Source organism: Penicillium taxi (assembly GCF_028828555.1).
Source record: "Penicillium taxi strain IBT 34144 chromosome Unknown utg000003l_segment0_segment0, whole genome shotgun sequence".
NCBI classification, from domain to species: domain Eukaryota; kingdom Fungi; phylum Ascomycota; class Eurotiomycetes; order Eurotiales; family Aspergillaceae; genus Penicillium; species Penicillium taxi.
Window position 1 is genome coordinate 3205349 of NW_026643205.1, and position 19703 is coordinate 3225051.

General features: G+C 44.9%; 8 protein-coding genes across 8 annotated transcripts; 4 read left to right on the forward strand and 4 right to left on the reverse strand.

The window, feature by feature from the left end:
* Positions 1 to 533: 533 nt before the first annotated feature.
* N7495_004628 (succinylglutamate desuccinylase/aspartoacylase family protein) lies at positions 534 to 2043 on the reverse strand (the record flags this gene model as incomplete). Its single annotated transcript, XM_057207279.1, has 7 exons — positions 534 to 602; positions 648 to 686; positions 744 to 904; positions 979 to 1015; positions 1087 to 1236; positions 1290 to 1551; positions 1604 to 2043. 7 exons carry the CDS (start codon positions 2041 to 2043, stop codon positions 534 to 536), a joined length of 1158 nt encoding a protein of 385 aa, XP_057064959.1.
* Positions 2044 to 2382: 339 nt separating this feature from the next.
* Positions 2383 to 4208, forward strand: N7495_004629 (uncharacterized protein; the record flags this gene model as incomplete). Its single annotated transcript, XM_057207280.1, has 7 exons — positions 2383 to 2532; positions 2588 to 2908; positions 2971 to 3231; positions 3286 to 3420; positions 3484 to 3584; positions 3647 to 3889; positions 3953 to 4208. 7 exons carry the CDS (start codon positions 2383 to 2385, stop codon positions 4206 to 4208), a joined length of 1467 nt encoding a protein of 488 aa, XP_057064960.1.
* Positions 4209 to 4448: 240 nt separating this feature from the next.
* N7495_004630 (Zn(II)2Cys6 transcription factor domain-containing protein) lies at positions 4449 to 6324 on the forward strand (the record flags this gene model as incomplete). Its single annotated transcript, XM_057207281.1, has 3 exons — positions 4449 to 4671; positions 4788 to 5524; positions 5587 to 6324. 3 exons carry the CDS (start codon positions 4449 to 4451, stop codon positions 6322 to 6324), a joined length of 1698 nt encoding a protein of 565 aa, XP_057064961.1.
* Positions 6325 to 7760: 1436 nt separating this feature from the next.
* On the reverse strand, positions 7761 to 8787 carry N7495_004631 (HNH endonuclease signature motif containing protein; the record flags this gene model as incomplete). The annotated part of the gene is made up of 2 exons (XM_057207282.1): positions 7761 to 8567; positions 8632 to 8787. 2 exons carry the CDS (start codon positions 8785 to 8787, stop codon positions 7761 to 7763), a joined length of 963 nt encoding a protein of 320 aa, XP_057064962.1.
* Positions 8788 to 10923: 2136 nt separating this feature from the next.
* On the reverse strand, positions 10924 to 12687 carry N7495_004632 (MFS transporter; the record flags this gene model as incomplete). Its single annotated transcript, XM_057207283.1, has 7 exons — positions 10924 to 11478; positions 11529 to 11812; positions 11868 to 12248; positions 12301 to 12360; positions 12410 to 12467; positions 12542 to 12562; positions 12610 to 12687. 7 exons carry the CDS (start codon positions 12685 to 12687, stop codon positions 10924 to 10926), a joined length of 1437 nt encoding a protein of 478 aa, XP_057064963.1.
* A 1502-nt stretch (positions 12688 to 14189) lies between these two features.
* N7495_004633 (uncharacterized protein) lies at positions 14190 to 15374 on the forward strand (the record flags this gene model as incomplete). The annotated part of the gene is made up of 1 exon (XM_057207284.1): positions 14190 to 15374. One exon carries the CDS (start codon positions 14190 to 14192, stop codon positions 15372 to 15374), a length of 1185 nt encoding a protein of 394 aa, XP_057064964.1.
* Positions 15375 to 15780: 406 nt separating this feature from the next.
* N7495_004634 (ankyrin repeat domain-containing protein) lies at positions 15781 to 16776 on the forward strand (the record flags this gene model as incomplete). The annotated part of the gene is made up of 2 exons (XM_057207285.1): positions 15781 to 15846; positions 15916 to 16776. The coding sequence occupies 2 exons, from the start codon at positions 15781 to 15783 to the stop codon at positions 16774 to 16776; spliced, it is 927 nt and encodes a 308-aa protein (XP_057064965.1).
* Positions 16777 to 17984: 1208 nt separating this feature from the next.
* Positions 17985 to 19584, reverse strand: N7495_004635 (uncharacterized protein; the record flags this gene model as incomplete). The annotated part of the gene is made up of 6 exons (XM_057207286.1): positions 17985 to 18888; positions 18939 to 19016; positions 19069 to 19112; positions 19168 to 19293; positions 19378 to 19481; positions 19557 to 19584. The coding sequence occupies 6 exons, from the start codon at positions 19582 to 19584 to the stop codon at positions 17985 to 17987; spliced, it is 1284 nt and encodes a 427-aa protein (XP_057064966.1).
* Between the last annotated feature and the right edge of the window lie 119 nt (positions 19585 to 19703).

Below are 19703 nucleotides of genomic sequence, written 5' to 3' on the forward strand. Positions count from 1 at the left end.
CTCAGATCTGATGTATGGTGATATGGCATATATCGCTGAGGAGTAGCCCGCGAATTAGGCTCTCTTCTAGCGCGACCAGTGGTTCTGACAGTGAGCCAACATTTAATGTCGTTAAATAAGCTCGATTCGCTAATTATCAGTTCGGGCTTGACATGTAGCTGCTCCACATTACGATTAATAGATAAGTCTAGCTCCAAATGCCAAACAAAAACGCTCAAAGAGATCTGTAGCACATTGCATGTAGTATTCGGGGAGATCCTTGCTAGCCCACAGCCAGCTGAGCGAATGGAAGCGGAGCTTTTCTATCGTCTCCATCGCTTTATAGTTGAGGATAGCGACTAAGCACCTCCCCTTGTCTCTGCCATTCCCGTCCCTCGGCTGTCCTTGGTGACCGTCTGCCCTTCACTTACTCTCTCACGGTTCACCTATCGTCTTTACATCTTCCTCAGTGACTGCCATTTGCCAATTCAAAGAATTTTCTTCAAAACTAGCAGTAGACATAACAGTCAGGGATGGGAATTCGAAAATTCCCATCAAACATCACTATTGGTCTTCGTTGCAAAGCGCGTAAGGTCAAGGTTCCAATCGGGTTTCATTTTATTCTAAACCTTGGAAGGAAATGTGTTCTATAGGTGACCGTCACACACCCCCGGTTTGAAGTCGTCGCCAATCACCCCCAGATGAACCTTCCGTCTCAGTTAGTACTTAGTTTAGTCTTATAAATGATGTTAGTGGATGCTCACAATACGATTTCCCGATTTAGCAACAGGGTTTGCCTCAATGCCGACCACGACTGTGTCTCGATCCATAGGACTGAAAATCTGCTCGATTACCTCACCAAAAATTGAACGAACTTCAGCAATGAGTTCGCCTCTTCGCATTGACTCAGCCACTTGTTTATATACTGCTCAGGGTGTCAGTAATAGAGTCTGCAAACGCTAGGGCGCATGGAAATTCCAAGTGTCCAATGTTCCTTACCTCGAAGTATGCCTGCTGTTTGAGAAAAGACCCAGTACTGTGTACATAGTCAGCCAGATAATTCTCTGATTTTGCTGTCCAATGGCTGTCAAAATATTGCAAACTCACACTTCTGTAGCATACAGCTGTTGCTGTTTCGGAAATCTTGGGGCTGGTATCTTCCAATAGCTGATGGCCGAGGGGCACTGTCAGAGCATTGCTAATTCCCGAGATAACTCTTGTAATCAGCTCATCTTGGAAAATGCTAGGATTACCAATCTGTAAAGTGTCAGGTTTCTTCTTATGCTTCTGTTTTTCAAAATGAGAGATACCTCGATGGTAATAGCTTTGATGCCCTTTGCCTGGGCACATCCTCGCAGCGAGCCGCCGGGGCTAGAATTGTGTACGATGATTTGAGAGCCAAGGGTGCGTGCCATTCGGCTAATTTCAGGATGCGTCATGTCGGCACGCACATACAAAGAGTTCTGTCTACCGGCTGAAGCAGTATGGAGATCAAACACGTAGTCAAATTTCAAGATGACCTCATGAAATAGCTTGTATGCATATTGTTGAGGAGCTGCTCCATCTGCCTTTCTGTGATAGACGTTAGTGAAATTGAATTCGTTGTTCATAATCTGCTACAAACCCAGGCATTAGTCGATTCAGATCCTGGCCATCAAATGAACGAATCGAGTCCAAAAATCCCGGTACGTTCAAAAAGGGTACACCAATAATGGCACCTTTGAGAGTTTTACCTCCAGCCTCGCTATACTCAGACTCTAGCTCGGAGAATATCTGCTGGATGACGGCAACGCCATTTACTTCGTTGCCATGTATAGCACTGGTGAGGCCGATTGTCGGCCCGGGAATAGAGCTCCGGTAGATGTAGACTGGTACATTGACAGGCCCAAGAGCATTGGCGGAAATAGTCAATAATCTTTTTTCCAATTTGAACGGCTCAATTTGGGAGAGATCCAAGGAGCTTATGAGAGGCACATCTTTGGAGAGATTGACCTGGTTAGGCTGCTGCTTTACGGCCTTAGTAGGCAGAACACCATTGGAGAATTCAGTGGATATAGGAGCCATTTTAGCGCGGATGTCTAGATACTGAAGTTGAATTTACGGACATTTGACTCTATAAAACCATGTGAATTAATCCCTTTGGCGCCTATCGCCGATCTGTCTACTTTAGGACAGAAAGGCGCTCGCTGAATTGTCCATTTTAGGACAATTCGGCGATAGTGGATACTTCAGTAAGGCTATCTTGCTATCTAGCTATCTTTTCCCTTTGACATCTAGATAGGACTGTGAGTAATATGGTCAGGTCTATTTAATAATTTATTCTCCGGTCGAGAAGATGGGCGCATTAAAACAGAAATTTCTGAATCTCTGAAATTTGTTCAGGTCATCAATTACACACAGAATATGTCGGATATGGAGCTGCCGAACAAAGATGAAATCTCAGGTCAAGTCAAAGCATCCGAGTTCAAGGCCCCTGAGCCAGAGCCTGAAATTCAAGCTTCCTTACACAGATCCCGAATACTGAGAAAGCTGGATATGCGTATCTTACCAATGGTCAGTTTGATGCTTCAATTTTACCCAGGAAAGAAACTGACCCAGCGCATCTTAGATGCTCATTACTTACGGTCTTCAATTTCTCGACAAAGCGGTTCTAGGCTACGCTGCTGTTTACACATTCAGAGAGGATACTCATCTCCATGGACAACAGTATAGCTGGGTTGGGTCAATATTTTACTTCGGTTACTTTTTATTTGAGTATCCTCTCGCCAGTCTTCTCCATTCATTCCATGCATCAGTATATCTTGGGTTTTTTATTAGTGCATGGGGAATTTGTGTTCTTATGACCAACTTTTGTACCAGTTTTGCTGGACTTATGGTGAATAGGTTCGTTTTGGGAGCATTGGAGTCTATTGTGGCTCCTAGCTTTGTGGTAATCATTGGTGGGTTCTTAGAAGCCCTGAAGTCACCATAATACTTACTAATTATGATTAGCTCAATGGTATACGCAAGAGGAGCAGCCCATTTCGACAAGTGATTTGGTTCGCAGGTACTCCATTATTTGGTATCTTTGGTGGTCTTCTGGGCTATGCCTTTGGGTTTACTCACGCAGCAGTTTCACCATGGCGTTTGCTCTATATCGTCTTTGGTTCAATCACAGCTGTTTGGAGCATCTTTTTTGCCCTTTTCTTCCCCACATCTCCTGATAAAGCATCATTCCTGACTGAAGATGAACGTGCATACTCTGCACTGCTGGTATGTCACTGACTGTTATGGCTGGAAAATTTGTGCGGAGCTAACTATCAACAGAGCCAAGAAAGGCATAATTCCTTCGAGTCGAAGTGGAAATGGTCCCAGGTCAAAGAAGCATGCCTCGATATTAAGACTTATCTTTTCTTTGCTATCGGCATTGCGAATACTATTCCAGCAGGATCTTTGTCAAACGTAAGTTATCACCCATCAACACTGCAGTCGGTATTCATACTTACCAACTCTCAAATCCAACAGTTCAGCAGTCTGTTGATCAAAGGATTCGGATTTACCTCTGTCCAAACACAGCTTATTGGAATTCCGTCCCATGTTATTCAAATTTTATCACTCTTGATTAGGTATGCCACCCGCAGTCAAAGAATCCATGCAGATGTCATGTCGATTAACCTTATCTATGAAGCGGTTTAATTGCAACCAAAACCAAGGATCTACGCCTGATCATCATGTCCTTCTGCGTGATTCCCTCGATAATCGGAACTGCCCTGGTATATACGCTCCCACACACCAACCAATGGGGTAGAGTTGTGTCTATTTGGATAATTTATACGAACTCAGCAAGCTTGGCTGTCTCATTTTCGGTCATTGGAGGTAATGTTGTCGGTTTCACTAAGAAAACCACAACGACCTTTGTCCTTTTCCTCGGGTAAGTCAGACCAATTGTGCAGAACTGGGAATGATACAAGTGTGTTGACTTCTTCTGGTATAGATATTGTATTGGAAATCTGATTGCTCCTCAATTCTTTTTGAGCCGAGAGGAGAAATCGGGCTATCCGACTGCTATCATAGCAATGATCGTATCGTTTGCGGCTCTTTTCATCATCCCTCTTGCACTCAGGTACCTTTATGCTATGGAAAACAAGCGACGAGACCTACATGCAGCGGAATCTGGATGCGAATGGCCTGAAGTAGACGATGTCGATCTGACAGACATTGAGGACCGAAGCTTTAGATACGCCCTTTAAGGCATATAAATTCCATAGCAATGATGTACATATTTTAGTAATCCATGACTCTTATCTTTGAGCTCAAATCTTTTGCATAGAAACTTAGTACCAAGTAGATAAGTTCAGTAGTTATGCCGATTGATTGGCTGAGAGCGACTTACGTAATATTCCTGGGGTCTGGAACACAGAACATATAATCTGATTCCTCCTTTCTAGACATTCGTCCAGTCTCTTGTTCATTCATGTGGCCCTGTAAGAATGTCATGTCTGACATGCAAAAGACGCAAGAAACAATGCGATGATAAACGCCCTCGCTGTACAACGTGCAAGGCATCCCACATCCGCTGTACATACGAGGGCCCTCCCTCTGTCTTGCAGTTTTATCACGAGTTCCCAGAGTCCAAGGCTGTAGTTCGAACCGACAATAAACCTGACGTTGATCGTCTCCAGAAAACTCTATTTCAGCCAGCCGTAAATGGCGGTGAGGGGATCATAGGGTATGTTCAGAGTCTAACGTATATCTGACTAGAATTGATCTCTGATATCACTACAGCGGGCTTCCACAAAACAATAATCCAGATGGTAATTTGAATACAGAACTGCAGCAGGCTTCAAGTGAAGACCTGTTTTCGGAAATTTACTTATCATGGGACGACGATTTCCCCATGTTTAGTGATTTCGATTATGGCACATTTTCAGCGCCTGCCCCTGACATTCAGATGCCAGAATTGCCACTTTTGTCATCACAAGAGACAAAGGATGCAACATGCATGACTGTTGATGATGCGGCTGGAAGTCGTAATCCGATATCGGACACTCTCCATGACCAGCCACCAGCCAAAAGGCCCCGAGAGTATGAATTACCCACACATCTATTGGCTCATCATTATTCTAGAGATTTAGCCGGGAGATTCTCTTTCAAGCGTCGAGATTGGACATTTTACACATACTTTCTTCACCGTTTTGGTCAAAGCCACCCTTGGGTTCTATCTTCCATCCTTGCATGGACATCGGCAAACCTTTTCTACACTGGGAAGACGAAATCATTGGATGAAGCCTTACGACATTACCAAGAAAGCTTACAATCAATGACAAGGAAATATGGTGTCGCTACTGCCAGTGACTCTGCCATAGATGGGGGCCAAATCATCGCCGAGAATTCCTCTGACGACATCGATGCTCTGTTTGTAGCATACTTCTTTTTAGCCCTTGTCGACGTTGTAATGGCTCGTCCTGGCCCATTACGGGACAACCTTCGCTTTATTGCTGCCATTATAAGGATTCCTGATTTCAAAAATATGATGACAGGCGTTCAGGCGCGGGTCACCTCCTGGGTAAGCATTCGCCAATACGTGTGAATAATCATCTTCAAATAATCAGCACTAAAAATGTACAGTTCTGCATTCTAGATGCTAAGGCATCGGCAATACAGCCGGGAGAAGGTGCTGTGCTGGAGGCTATGGGAGATGAAGAAACTCTTGTCCAAGCACTACGACACTCATCTACAACGCTCCAGCAAGCATATGCTATCACGTATCTAGACGAAGAGCGAACAGCAGATGAAAAACAACTCCCACTTCTTGACCGAATGCTACGCCTCATGTGGCTTTTACATCAGATCACAAAATCTAAACGAACCGACCAAAACAGTAGCGACGCTGAAGATATTCGAATAAAGCTGAACTCATATCATCTAGAAGTGGAGTCTGACAATCAATACGAAGGTAGAAGTCGATCAACGTTTCTTGTCTTATGCGCTCTTTACCATGCTGTTGAAATATCCTTTTCACGGTGTTTCAAGCTAGGGGAACGGAGACATGCTGCAAATAATCATGCAGAGGAGATAATTTGTATCTCTCAAAAGCTTCGAGCTATGCTACCAGCTGGTTCGGCTTTACCTCCTCCTACCAAGATTTGGCCTTTACCGCTTGTCATGGCTGCAATCGAAGTCGAAGACATTATCTATCGAGAGTGGGCGGTGCAAGTACTCGGAACATATCAGCAAGTTGCAGGTGATCACTATGCTTGGGCCAAAAAATTCGTTGAGACCGTCTGTGAGAAAGAAGACGGAGCTTCTCAGCGGCTGGATTGGGCCATAATCCTGAATAATCTTAAGAATGGACTGGTCATATGATGAACTTGCCCTGGACTTTCTATGATGTATTGATTGCGATGAGCCCTGAAGACCGGGGTTGATCCATTTCTTACTCCAGAAATTCGGTGCCTAGGAGTGGACTGCTTATCTCAAGACACCTGTCCGCCTACTCCTTTAGTTCGCGCTCAGCGCGAAGGATTTGACAGCATACATATATTTTGGGCCCACGTGCCTGTATTCCTGAATAGTATTTGACAACCTAGGTACAGTCTTTCGGACCTCCAGGGCTAATGGTCGAACCGTGCTGCAGGGCTGCTTATGCTTTAACCCCATATGCTCGATCCAACCTGACGGTTGACCAAGCCGTATTCAACTTATGGCACAGTTCCACTGTAATACTTTCCAGACTACATTAAATTGAAGTATGGCTTGCAAAAAGACTGGGATACCATAGCCCAAGGAACAACCTCGGAAGTTGTAGAGCTGATTTGAAATGCCCAACGTTGAATGTCTACGGGCCCTCCCGAATTTGAATTCCGATAGCTTTCTCTTGGGTCTTCTGTCTGAAGCCTTTTGAAGAGTATTTCGTGAAATTCAAAATTTAGAGCGAATGAAGAGCAATCCATGGATGAGTCCCTGGCGTTCTGACTCAAAGTGGAGAACTGAGGATTAAGCTAGTCCGCAAATTTCCGCAGATTTTGACCCTTGCGGACGCGGACACAGACTAATTTGCAGACAGTCCGCACACATGTCCGCCGTTCGCTTAATATCTCTACTGACACATCATTACATCGATGTGTAGTAGCCTGGGGAGTGAAGTCCGGCAAGTGGCGTCCTTAGACCCTATTTCTGCACCCTTCTCAAGGAGTATAAGAAAGAGTGGAACATTTCACGTACTCCTTCAATATTTGGAGTTATAGGTAGTTCTGCGATATACCTTCCAGAACTAGGATCTGTATTCAGTACACAAACTTTGTAGCAGGAAAGATATCGGCAGCTAAAAAGCCTGTGAGGCTTGCTGATATGATGAATATGACCGGAATGGATAACCAGATAGCTGATTATATTGAAGAACTTATTATCGGAAATCCTTTTGCATATGAATTGATTGGATATGCGTCTTCTCTTACGTCTGAGCACATCGTGTCGGGGATTTATTTACCTTGAGGACACGTTGTCCGTCTCATGCTAGCGCGTGCGATAGTGGGTAATTATGTACTCTATATTGATCACGGATTTGCCGGAGTGATCCGGAACTATCCAAGCTTTGCAGCCGACATACTCGAAGAAGTACGAGGAGTATTAAGAGGGCTCCATTTTGATCCCAAGGGCATTCTCATTTGCTGGAAAAATGGGGACAAAGAGTATATCTAAGCTTAAAGCAAGGAGCTATAAAGATAGTTCGTTGCAGCAAGGATGTAAAAGCAATAACTTAAAACAAGGCATACAAATATAACATTGTTACATTTTTTTTCCTAGGCACATAGATGTGCCCATTGTCGGCAAATATCATTGGCCGTCCAGTCTGATCCAAGGTTGAAGGTTTCCTGGATGTCCGAGACCTCAGGAAGTTTTTCTTGTTTGATCCTCTTGTTGCTCTCTGGCATATGGTCCTCTATGGCCCGTTTTTTCGAGTGATTGTGATCCGGAGGATCTGGCGGAGGACCCAGCGAAGGACCTGGAGGATCTGGAGATGGAGGTAGGAAATTCTCGGCAATCCCGAGAGTAGATGGACCCGGCGGAGATATAAATGATGGAGGGGGCTCCTGTATGTTGGGGTTGATAGGGTTGTACGTCCCAGGGGTGAAGTATAAATTTCTTAGCTTCGTCAAATCGGACAGAACCTTAGAATCTATCGTGGCTGCCCGACTGCTGAGAATTCCGAGTATGGCACGACGAAGAGTCGCCACTGGCGATCCTCCCCAGATTTTTGCGGGGGGCGACCGATAGATATCCCAAGGGACTTGCGGCGTGATATGCTTCAACATCACTCGGTCATATAGGCCACCCTGGGAGCCGGGTGGTACTCGTCCAAGTTGGATACAATGTTTAAGGTAATCCTCCTTGGACGGGATCTGTCGAATGGGTTTGGCCTCTTTCTCTCTCCGTTTTTTATCGTTCATTTCAAAGTTGACAAAAAACTGAAGGTCGGATGGCAGGATTAAAAAGCCGGGGTCCTCGTATCGATCATATTGGTCATGGCATGTGGGACATAATGATATCCCATTTTCGGCGGATGATAGCTTGTAGTCAACTAAGCCCGCTGAGACCCAAAGTGGAAACTAGTGAATTATGATTAGCTGTTCAGCCTGTTCCGTTTCAATCAAGGAAGCATAAAGAACACACCTGGCGATCGGCCCTAGCCATGACATGGGCAAATTCGACATCTGGTGACATGCAAGCCCAACATTTGTTATTGTCCCTGGCTCGGATCGCAAATTTGGTAGTTTCGGTGAATCCCGATAGATTAGACTGCGTCGAGCTGTCGGATCTTTCCGACATCTTTTTTAGGCTGTTCACCCTTCCGGGCAAAGGCAGACTGCGCATCGTGGATCAGTCTTGGTAGGCTGAAAGGAATCAAGATTTTCTCGAACATATTTAAAAGCGTGACTTACTGACTAAAGAGCTGGAGGTGTTCCTGCCAGAAAGGTAGTTATGTAGTAGTTAAAGCAACTACGACTACTTGGTCTTAGAATGGCATAGTGCGGTCTTGGCAGGATTATCCTTTTTAAGTTTCCCCGGGTTAGCCGGAAGAGGAATTAGTATTCTTCCGGGGCCATCATCCATAAACATTATTAGAAAGAACTTTGACTTACAGCTTCCAATTTCGTAACGAATAATCCTACTTACTGATCATAGCAGGCGCGAGTTTCTTATGGCATATTTTGTTCCCTTCTTATTCTTTAGTATCCTGGTACTTAGTTGTAAATCCACGTGATGCGGTAAGTGCAGCATGTTTAGCGGCAATCTTTTAAAGATCTTCAAAATCAGACGTCTTTCAAATTTTCAAAATTGACCGCCGGATGAAAAGTACGGCGAAGCAAATAAAGGGCTCTTTCAAGGATTTATATATTTTTTGGTCTATAAGGTAAAAAATCCTAGGGGCAGGGGTATCAAGCTCACCCGGTGCTCACCCATATCACCCACCCTCACCCTAAATGTTCTATCGCTGCTTTAGGGTGAGCTAGGTGCGAAGGGCTTTTGGACTATTTTCCGCGTTCTATAGATGGATTAAGCGGAAAGAAAAAACAAAAACATACAACAGTCAGGATTCGCATGTGGTCACCCACCATACTACTAACTGACCGGCGTGTGGCTTAAGTACGGCTGAGCGGACGGGAAGCCCTGTTCTCCACACCCTGTGGTCGTATGTGGTAGTGATTGGGTGTTCCCGATCTATATTCCCTAGGTAGATAGGTCATTATGGTGAGCGCTGCTTAAGCATCGCGCGACCACGCCGGTCAGTTAGTAGTATGGTGGGTGACCATATGCGTATCCTGACTGTTGTATGTTTTTATTTTTATGGTTTTTGTATGGAAGAAATATCAAGCTTATTTTCTCAAAACAATGTTACTTTAAGTCCTTCGCGAGCATCGTGCTACTTTACTTCTCTTAGTTATCTACATCAAATATACTTATGGTGACTTGTCTAAGATAGGTGTCACCTGATTCGCACAACTTCAAGTGAGAATCGAAATCAAGCTAAAAGCGCATTGGCAACAGAAGAATCTTATAGACAGCTCAGTAGGCCGACGATGTAACTTGTTGGTCGGAAGCTCCAGGATTCAGCATACGAGAGGCCTAGCTATCTTTATATCGCACTGCTCTCAAAGGGAATCTCCATTTCGAGGGTCAAGAATCTCTTGAGATGGAAAGTACTCATCTTCTGGATACCAAGGGTAGGTACACGTTATTATGTTGACCATAGCATGAACCTTGGAACTTTTTGTAGGGAAATTCCCAAGGAGAGCGACGAGTCCAGGCTTCGGGGACGACCTCCGATCATTCGAATGATTTTTCTCGAAGATGTCTCGGAGTTGACTTGTTGTCAGGGTGCAGTCTCAGGTACTACAGGTAGTCACATATTAGAGATCGTCGGACAGGCAGTGGAGCAAGATCGGTTTTAGCTATCAGATAGATGTCGAAGACGTAGCTGGAAGAGCTACGTTTTGAAGCTTGTCAACGTACAAATTGCAACTGACCAATCATTTTTGGAAAATTCCAAATGAACATGTATTTAGGTAACCATTTGACTAACTACCTATGAAGGCGGTGAAAAATGTCTTGTCCTTGGTAAAAAACTGTCGTGTTTCTATCAACTAAAATCTTGGGGTTTCCCTATCAATTGTCGAATCTACCCACTTATAAGCTCCACTGATCTACGCCCCACCTATATACTCCTGATTGTTCAAGGAATAAATCTCAGAATTATTTCAATATCGGGCACTTTGATTAGCAGAAAAACAACTCATCTTTATCCTTCGTATGAGCGTAAATCTAGACGGTAGTGGATAAAAAGTCCGCTTCAAATGCTGCCAAATACCTCATATTCATATCAAGATGCCCTGCGAAGCGGTGGCTTTTATAAAAACTTCAACATTATAATTAACGTATAGAATCCTCAATGGTTGACAAATATCAAGTTTCATTCAGCTGAGCGACCACTTCCTTCGGCTCTCCCGAGAACAGACCAAGAGGAACGGCCGTCAAAGCACAAATAAGTCCAATAACAAGCGTCATAGTGCCCCAACCAGCCTGTACACGTACAACTCCAGCCAAGATAGGCCCAATAAGCTGACCAGCTGCAAAAGACATATTAAAAAGCGCATAAGCTTGCGCAATAGGGCTTTTTTCACCGAACGCTCCAGGGAACGTGGAGCTATAGTCGTCTATCACTCGCGACACTTCTGTCATTGCAATGACTTCAATAGCCACGATTGACAGCCCCTGGAAAAATAAAAGGACGACAAGAAGAATGATGTGATCTGGCTTGTTCTGGCTAACGAACCGCATCAATACCCAGGAAGCCGCACTGACTGTTAAGGCTGTAGCACCTAGTACGCGTGCTCCGAGTTGATTCATGGCTTTCCCGATGAAGACTCCGGCCAGGCTTGGGATTGATGTTGCTATGAACATTAATCCAGCGCCTGCGGAGCCCCAATGGAAGGTATCCATGACGAATAAAGGAAGCGTCTGGACTGGATGAGAATTTGAAGCTGAAGAGGATTCCAGGAGGAACGTACCGTTTCCACTGCGGAGATAACTAAAGCTATAATTATTGTTGCTAGAAGTGCCATTGGTAAACGTGGTGATCGTAGAAGGTGCAAAACAGTGATTTTGTGTTCTATATCCGCATGTGAGTACTTAACAGCACTTGATGATCCCAAAAGTGAGGTTCTTTCATCAATGACCGACTCAGCACACGAATAGAAACTCTCTGACTCGTCAAGACCAGCGAAGCTGGTGTAGACACTCAATTCTGGATCTGAAAACTGTGATTGAGATGATTCATCTTGCTTGAGGTTTTCTAGTTGAATTGACATTAGAAATGGCTAAGAATCAAAGAAGAAAGATTGACTTACTTGGATTTTCGACCATTGCAAGCCGCAAGATGACGTCAATGAGAGTCAGTCCAACGGGAATGATAAATGTTCTGTAGAATCCCAGCTTCTCATAGACAACACCTCCGACTATAGGACCTAGAAGGAGGCCCCAAGTAAGAGCAATCGTTGTTTGACCCATGACCTCAGCAACACGGTTTGGAGGTACATTATCAGCCAAAATGGCTAGTCCAACAACCCATACTGCTGCAGCTGATAAACCCTGTAGTGCTCTTGCGATAATCAGGACAGATAGTGACCGCGCAATGACAAAAAGACCAGTCGATGCGGCTAATGCGACAAGTCCAGCAACGAATGGGAGTGTCTTCCGCTGAGAGTAATCTGCAACATACCCGAACAGAGCTGATACCGTGAGATTTGGAACTTTTGATACACCAAATAAGGCGAGACTTACGGGATCCGACGAAAAGAGTAGCTCCATATACGGCGAGTAAGATTGAAACCCAAAACTGTGCTGTTAATGATGTCAGTTTATGGCAAAGGTCAGAGTGCGTTGTACCTACCGTCCTCTTCTCGAGCTCCTACTCGATCAACCAGAACAACTGAAATGACGGGCACTATCTGATTTTATTTTCAGGTTAGTCTTTCCGGTTTCCACCACTGGCACCTTGGGCCGCTTCCAAGGTAAAACAAACCATTCCATATATAAATGCATCCTATTGGGTATTAGTGATGTCAGCGACAACCAAGCTGAAGCACTCACAGTAAAAATGGCAATTGCTACTACAAGCGTAATGAAACCTTCGGAAGATCGAAACTGCCATTTTTTCTTTGAACTCATCTTAAGTTTGAGTCTGTTTGACCTTTCAAGGTAAGATAACAAAGTAGAGAGTAATGACAAGCTGTGGAGGAGAGAGTGGCATCGATGAAGATCTTGATCCACCACCGCTTATCACTCCTTAACACGCCCCTCGCATATTGCTTTTTCGGGCAGAGATTTTTTGGACTCGTCACAAGGTTCATGCCAATTTTTAAACTTGTCAAAAATTCTATGTCTAGTTTTTGGCTCTCAGAGGCTAATAGCTCGACGCAGATAGACGGGTTGTTTTTTATTGGAATGAGAAAGGTTGGCCTACGTATACAATAAACCTTAGGGTCATTGAGACGATATGAGAGATATCTGGGATAATACTGCCCATACCTCCAATACCTACTTAGCCTCTGCATCTCGTCCCCTATTTCGTCCATCTGGTACTTACCTGGGCATGTCATATAAAATTTACCAAGAGGGTGTTGTCGTGATAGCCTATTTCCCTCTAGGGCCTAGGCTTGCGCTAGGTGTTTAGAATAGACCTTGGGACTTCCTATATGAATACCACCGGCCCTGGAGGGCTAGATCCATACAAGTTTCCAAGGTTGGAAAATTGTACTTGGATCCGTAAAGTTGGATAGAATTGGTATTTATATAGTATGATAACTATCAACATATGTAGCGAACATGGTCAGTGGACTTGATTTTGAATGAAAGTGTTCCTTGGAAGTTATACATGTCGACATTGGAGCTCTGTAATACTAATCGTCTAGTTCCTTATATGGTCTATCAGATAAGGGCTATGTTAGGTGGGGAGCAGCGGATCTTTAAGGGTCGATGGAGAGAGGCTTTTAAGAGGCAGTGGAAGCAAGATGCAAATAAAACAGTATCATACAGACACTAATGAATGGGTTTACTCTTGTCCAGCCTTCTTAATTAGTCGATTCCTATGCTGTAAGCAAGTCATTCATTGTTTTAAGACTCTAAGCCCTCAATTCTTTAACACTGTTTCCCGCAATGACACCTGTCCTTTCTGGCGAGATCCGCAATTAGAACTTAGACCAGAGTTCAAACGCAGCGGTATAGATCCTACTCCACTACCAGAGGATGAGAGTGATACCTCTGCAGCATCAGAGAGTGATATTTAGGGAGAAGAGAATGAGGAAAAAGAAAATAATGAAGAAGAGAATAAGGAAGCAGAGGATGAGTGGGCTATACGTTTTAGGCGTGTCCCTGAAAAAATCTCAAGATCTCATTGATCAAGATGGGGGGAACATGAAGATGGAAAAAAGCTCTGAAGCTGCTAGCAAAAGCTGGATCATTCAGACTGAAAAGTTATTAGATGAGAATAAGGCCCTTTCAGAATAAACGGACAATGCTGAAGACTTGGGGAAAATTCCAACAGAAAAGATAGACTCCATTTGAATTGGTACGATTTTATTACTAAGGCTGGTTTACGTCATTTGACATATATATATAATTTCAAAAGAAGGCACCTTAACCTGTACCTTCCTCAACTCTCACCGTTCGATATGATTAATACAAATGGCAACAGCAGTATTACGGCCCATCATGTCCGATCTTGGATCTCCAGTGTCTCCCCTTGTCTCTCCCCCAAACACGATATTCAAGACCAGGATTTCGATTTCCGATACGACGAATACGACGATCAAATGGAGTCGCCTCAAACCTCTCGGTCAATCCAATCAAAGAAGTCACTGACGGATTTACAGCTGAGGATTCACCTCGATGAAAATGGGTTGATTATCGACAACGCTGGAGCACAAATTCCCGATGAAATCAGGCCATTAGTTAATACTATTTTGGCCCGCGGACAAGATCCTCTCAGCAACCAAGACCATGTCAATATCCGAAAGATGCTCCTTAAATTTTGGAATGACAATGAGGATACAGCACTTCCTTCAATTCTTTTATCCCCGCTGCTTGCCGTCAATCATGAGGACATTAAAGTGTGTAACAACAGGCTCTGGTCTTCAGCGCCAGTCCCGAGAAGTCGGATTTGGCCTACTCCAATCATTACTCCAAAGACGGATGTTCATTACGGCTTCTGTCGTGAAATCTTTTCTAAGGCGGAGAAAGTCTTCATCTTCCACCCCGATAATGATCCATACTGCGTTCCTACTGGTGTTGATATTTTCCCATCATTCCTGGTCGAAGCCAAGTCAGAAGCCTGCCAAGGTACGATCTATAAGGCAGAAAGCCAGCTAGCCGTTGCTGGTGCCCACCGAGGTAATTCAATGCGCCACCTCATGGAAATGGGCCCTCCAAATATGAACTTCCAAACATTGGATTCAGTCGTGTTCTCTTTGGCCTTATCACCACGCTTAGCGGTCTCATATGTTCACTTTCATATTCCGGGTACCGAAAAATATCACATGTCCTTTCTTGACTCATATTATCTCATCAAGGACGAGGACCAGTCAAAGTGCCGCCAGTACCTCGATAAAGTGATAAATTGGATGACAAACGAACAGGAGAAACGAATGAAGAAAATCTTGGGAGACATCATTGAATTCCAGGAGCAGGAGAGTGCGCGCAAAAGGATTCGTCTTGATGTGGCACATAATAAGTACCAAGATCTTAATGTGAAGCAACTCCATGACCAGCTTAAAGCAAGAGGAATCCCTGCACCAAAGAGCCATGTGAAGAAAGACAGGCTGATTCGTTTGCTGGAAGACGCCGATAGCTCGCAGTGATGAAACTCAGTTGGCCGTCTAGATATGGGAAGTAAATGAGGAAGAAAGATCAGAATATTATATGATTACAATTCTGAGAAGTGATTCCACAAGATGGTACCGTGGACATCTAGTTTTTCGTGCCATATTTCATGTCGTAGCCCTTTCATTGTCTTGCTAGTGTGACTGAACCTGTGAATTTTAATACCTGTAGTGTATACCAAGGATCAGCTATAAAGTGGTCAAGGGAGCTCATTCTCATGTCTATCGCTAATGACGTCATCTGACAAGACATCTATTAACCAGCAAGTTGAACTTTTACCTTGCATTTACTTAGTAACCTAATTCGACGGCTTAAAGTGCACTGCACATACAATCGTTGACTTAACCCTAACAAGGATAGAGACAAACAAAACAAATATCTAACATGGAATCTGAAGAGGAACAGGCCCAACAGCAAGTCATGCAACAGGCACGAAAACGACAATTACAGGTACTAAAAGTACAACACCAGCTTCAACTGAACCAGATGGCCAATTCAATGAGATGAAAAATGTGGCAGACTCAAGTAAGGACTATGGGACCCATGGACAAGTCAATGGGCCCAACTGTGGGTTCGTCCATGGGCACACCCTACGACGATATCCCCATCACAGAGCCCAATGACTATGGGCTTTTCACAAGCCAAGCCCTTGCACAACCGGATGTCGCCTCATTTCAGGATGCCTGCCGAGCTGGTTCTCTATCTGCCGTTAAGTCTATCATCACCTCCAAGTCTCGCACGCCATCTTTTCTGCATCAAGGTCTTATCGTCGATCTCGGCGCTGGAAATGTTAATGCTGCTCGCTGCTTGCTGAAGGCTGGCGCGCCTATTACCCGCCAAACCCCAACACGCATCCTCCTAGCACCTGTACCCCAAAAGATTCCCTTGTTCGAGCTTCTCATCCAGCACGGCTGGAACACCAACACGCCTGGCTTCTATGGTGCCGTGCTTCTCCCAAAAATAGTCACTGATGACGCCCTCCTCGACTGGTTCCTCGCCCATGGCGCAGACCCTAACCTAGGAGAGCAATCTTACTACCAAGACCGCAATGGCGCGCCCGATCCAAAATCGTGCGCAGCGCTGGAGAGAGCCGTAGCGTATGGCACTGCTGAGACGGTGCAGAAGCTCCTAAGCGCTGGCGCGCAGATGGGAAATGGAGCGCAGCTGTACTTTGCCGCTGGCGTGTACGCTCCCGGTTCGAATCCCCATTTCGGTCTCGTCACACCGAGCAGGGAACTGGATATAGGAAGGATTCCAGTTATGGCCCTACTTGTGGAGAATGGCGCAGATGTGAACCAGAAGTATGATTCCCGGCACACTAACCCGCAGTATCCGATCGTTCACGCGGCCATGGCAGGGGCTGTTGAGAGAGTGAAGTGACTGCTGAACTAGGGGGCTGATCCTGACTTGAGAGGCTCATTTGGGAGTGCTACCCAGTATGCTCAAAATATAGGGAACGAGGAGATGAAAAGAATTCTAGAGGTTGAGTCTGCGAAGCACGGGTCAGACTTGTAGGGCTGTTACTCTGATGCTGAGCACTAATCAAGGGAACTCCAAGACCTGACAAGGAAATCCGGTACAAAGGTATAATGTAGTTGAAGTGAGCGAAATACCTATTAGCTTCTACTCCCAAGAGCAGGAGGCATCAAGAACTTGCAGCGCATAAGATTTTAGAGAACTAGAAAGCTGAACCAGTGCAAGAGCCACAAACAAACGATGAAAGAGGATTGAGGGGCCTGTGGTCAAATATTTTGGGATCTCGACCTTGGAGGCGATCCTCCTCCACCTGGCTATCCGCTTAATAGAGGTTGCTCAATAGCATATCCTTGCATTGTCTGTAGACTTCAATTTCCAAGAAGTCTCACCTTGTGGAGAGAACCAGCACTTGGAAATTCTGACTGTTGAATCTTTTTGCTTATCGAATTTTTGAATTCTCCACATTGGAGCCGCTATATGTGTGAAACAGGGCTATTAGTGGAATGAATACCTTGATTTTCTATAATCAGTAGTTGAACTGGGAGCTATGGGTATGGTAGTTTTCTAACAAGTCATACTCCTATGTAAACACCCCAAACTCATCAAAGCTCCGTGCTTGCATAGATCTCAGCAACTCTATACCTAGGTTATAGAAAACAGCAAAACTGTACTGTTTCTCCTCCCTTCTTCTTAGATAGGAATACCTAATAGATCATCTGCAATCTCGCATTTCGCAATTATTAATCTATTCTGAAGACCTTAGCTAACTAGGTAGATTGTCAAATCAACTGATATGACATTCAAACATTCAATCGACATATATACATGATATGCGAGGTAAAATCACCACAAGTGGTGTCCGTAATATGGAGTCGCTTTCAAATGGTATGCAATGGACCGAGCTTGAAGCTTGGTCAATATATCGCATGACAAGACATGAGTCGGTAGAGTTATAATTACAAATTTATATCAGACATGCGTTGAAAAGGAGGGTCGTGTCGTACGTGTTAGGTAGGTGGCCATAGCATCATGCAAGCAGATAACGAGCCTTTTGAGACCGTTGTCAAGGGGAGAAGAAAAATTATCCACTGTAAATGGGGCCTGGAAAACGGTTAGTGGCTTTTAAGGGCGTCATCATTGCTATTGCGCGAACCAGAAAGTCCAGCTTCGCCAAAGTTCTGGAAGACTCTGTCACGAGCGGCGGATCGGTCCTTGCGAATCGTGAGGCAGTTGATTCCTAGGAATGTAGTAATCCGATTGATGATCAGTACTGCCCAGTATGAGTACGCTACAAAGGCGAAGACAAAGTACGCGCGCAGATACAAGAGCTCCAACGATGCACTGACTGGGGAGAAGCCGAGCAAAGGCAGATTCGCGAGGACAGCTCCGCCGATGAGAGGAGCTTGAAGAATAGTCCAGTAAGGGAATGGCTGACGCAGCAGGTGAGCCAGAATGATCATGGTGGTCATGCGTCCAAAGACGAAGGAGATGGTCCAGCAGTACAGAATGAGGTGGTTGTTGGCCAAGACAGTGCTGTGAGGTGAGAAGAGCCAGGCGATGTTGCACAGGGTGAAGCCAATCATGGGAATCCACTCTTTCAGAAGAGGGGTGAACGGCAAGCCTTGCTTCTTGCGCGCAGCAATCACATTCATGATACATCCAGGAAGATGGCCAAAGAAGAAGCCACCAACGAGAATCGGGACCCAAATGTCCTTGACAGAGTTGTTGCCAAAGATCTGGGGGATGTTGATGAGCTCGATGATTGGACGTGACCAAATTCCAGGCCCATATATGCCGGACGCAATCATGATACTGATGGCGATGATGAGTCCCTCAGTAGGGCCGTTAAAATAACCCAGGTATAAGGTGTGGGTGTGGAAAGTCTCCCAAGTGGAGAAGTACATCGCGAGGCAAGGCACAAGCGCGGTATACGCGCCAAGCTGCGAGGCACCAAAGCCCATTGCTGCAGTTTCAAGAAGACTGGCCAATGTGCAATTCAGGGAGTCGATTCCGTGACTATATTCTGTCAGCGACTGGCGAATGGCTTGCTGGAGAATAATACGAACTCAAACAGTTCTCCTAGCCCGCTGGAAGTTCCCGTTCTTCGGGCTTGTTTACCATCAACATTATCCAAAGTAGAGTACCTGCTGAATGTAAGTTGCTGTCAGAGAGTCACAGACAAGTATTCCTTCTTACATCCACATGCCAAGGGCGAAGCTGAAGTACAACCACGAAGGTCCCTATAGAATTAGATTGTCAGTGACTGAACCTCTGGTCCTACAACGGTGATCTCACTGGTCCGATCATGTCTGGCATGAAAACTTCAATGAAGAAGACATTGACTACAATGAAAACAAAGCCAAGGAGGGTCACCATGTTGGGTGCCATCCACATGGGCAGCAATTCGACGAAGGCATTCCACTACACGCAATTTCCACATCAGTCATTATTGTATAACGATTGGATATACCAATTGGAGTGGCGAAGCGTTAGAGAGAATCGTACATAGTGTTTCAGGATGTAATTGGAAATGTAGGACTTGTCCACGCTGGAGTACTTGTAGGACTTCAGGGGAAGTAAAGCCTCATCGGAAACTGAGTCTTGGGTCTCTGCAGAAGAAATTTGTATTGAATATCAGAGAAGACTCGTAGGAAAGCTTCTATGGCATGCCGGATTCAACAGACCTTGGATCATTCGAACTATCGTGTTCATCTTGAAGGCTAGGACCACCGCGTGGCGTTACCGATTGCGCCGCGGAGTAGCTGGATATGTCGAGACTCGGCAGAAAGACAAGGGCACGAAAACAGGGAAATCAAGAATAGGACAATAAT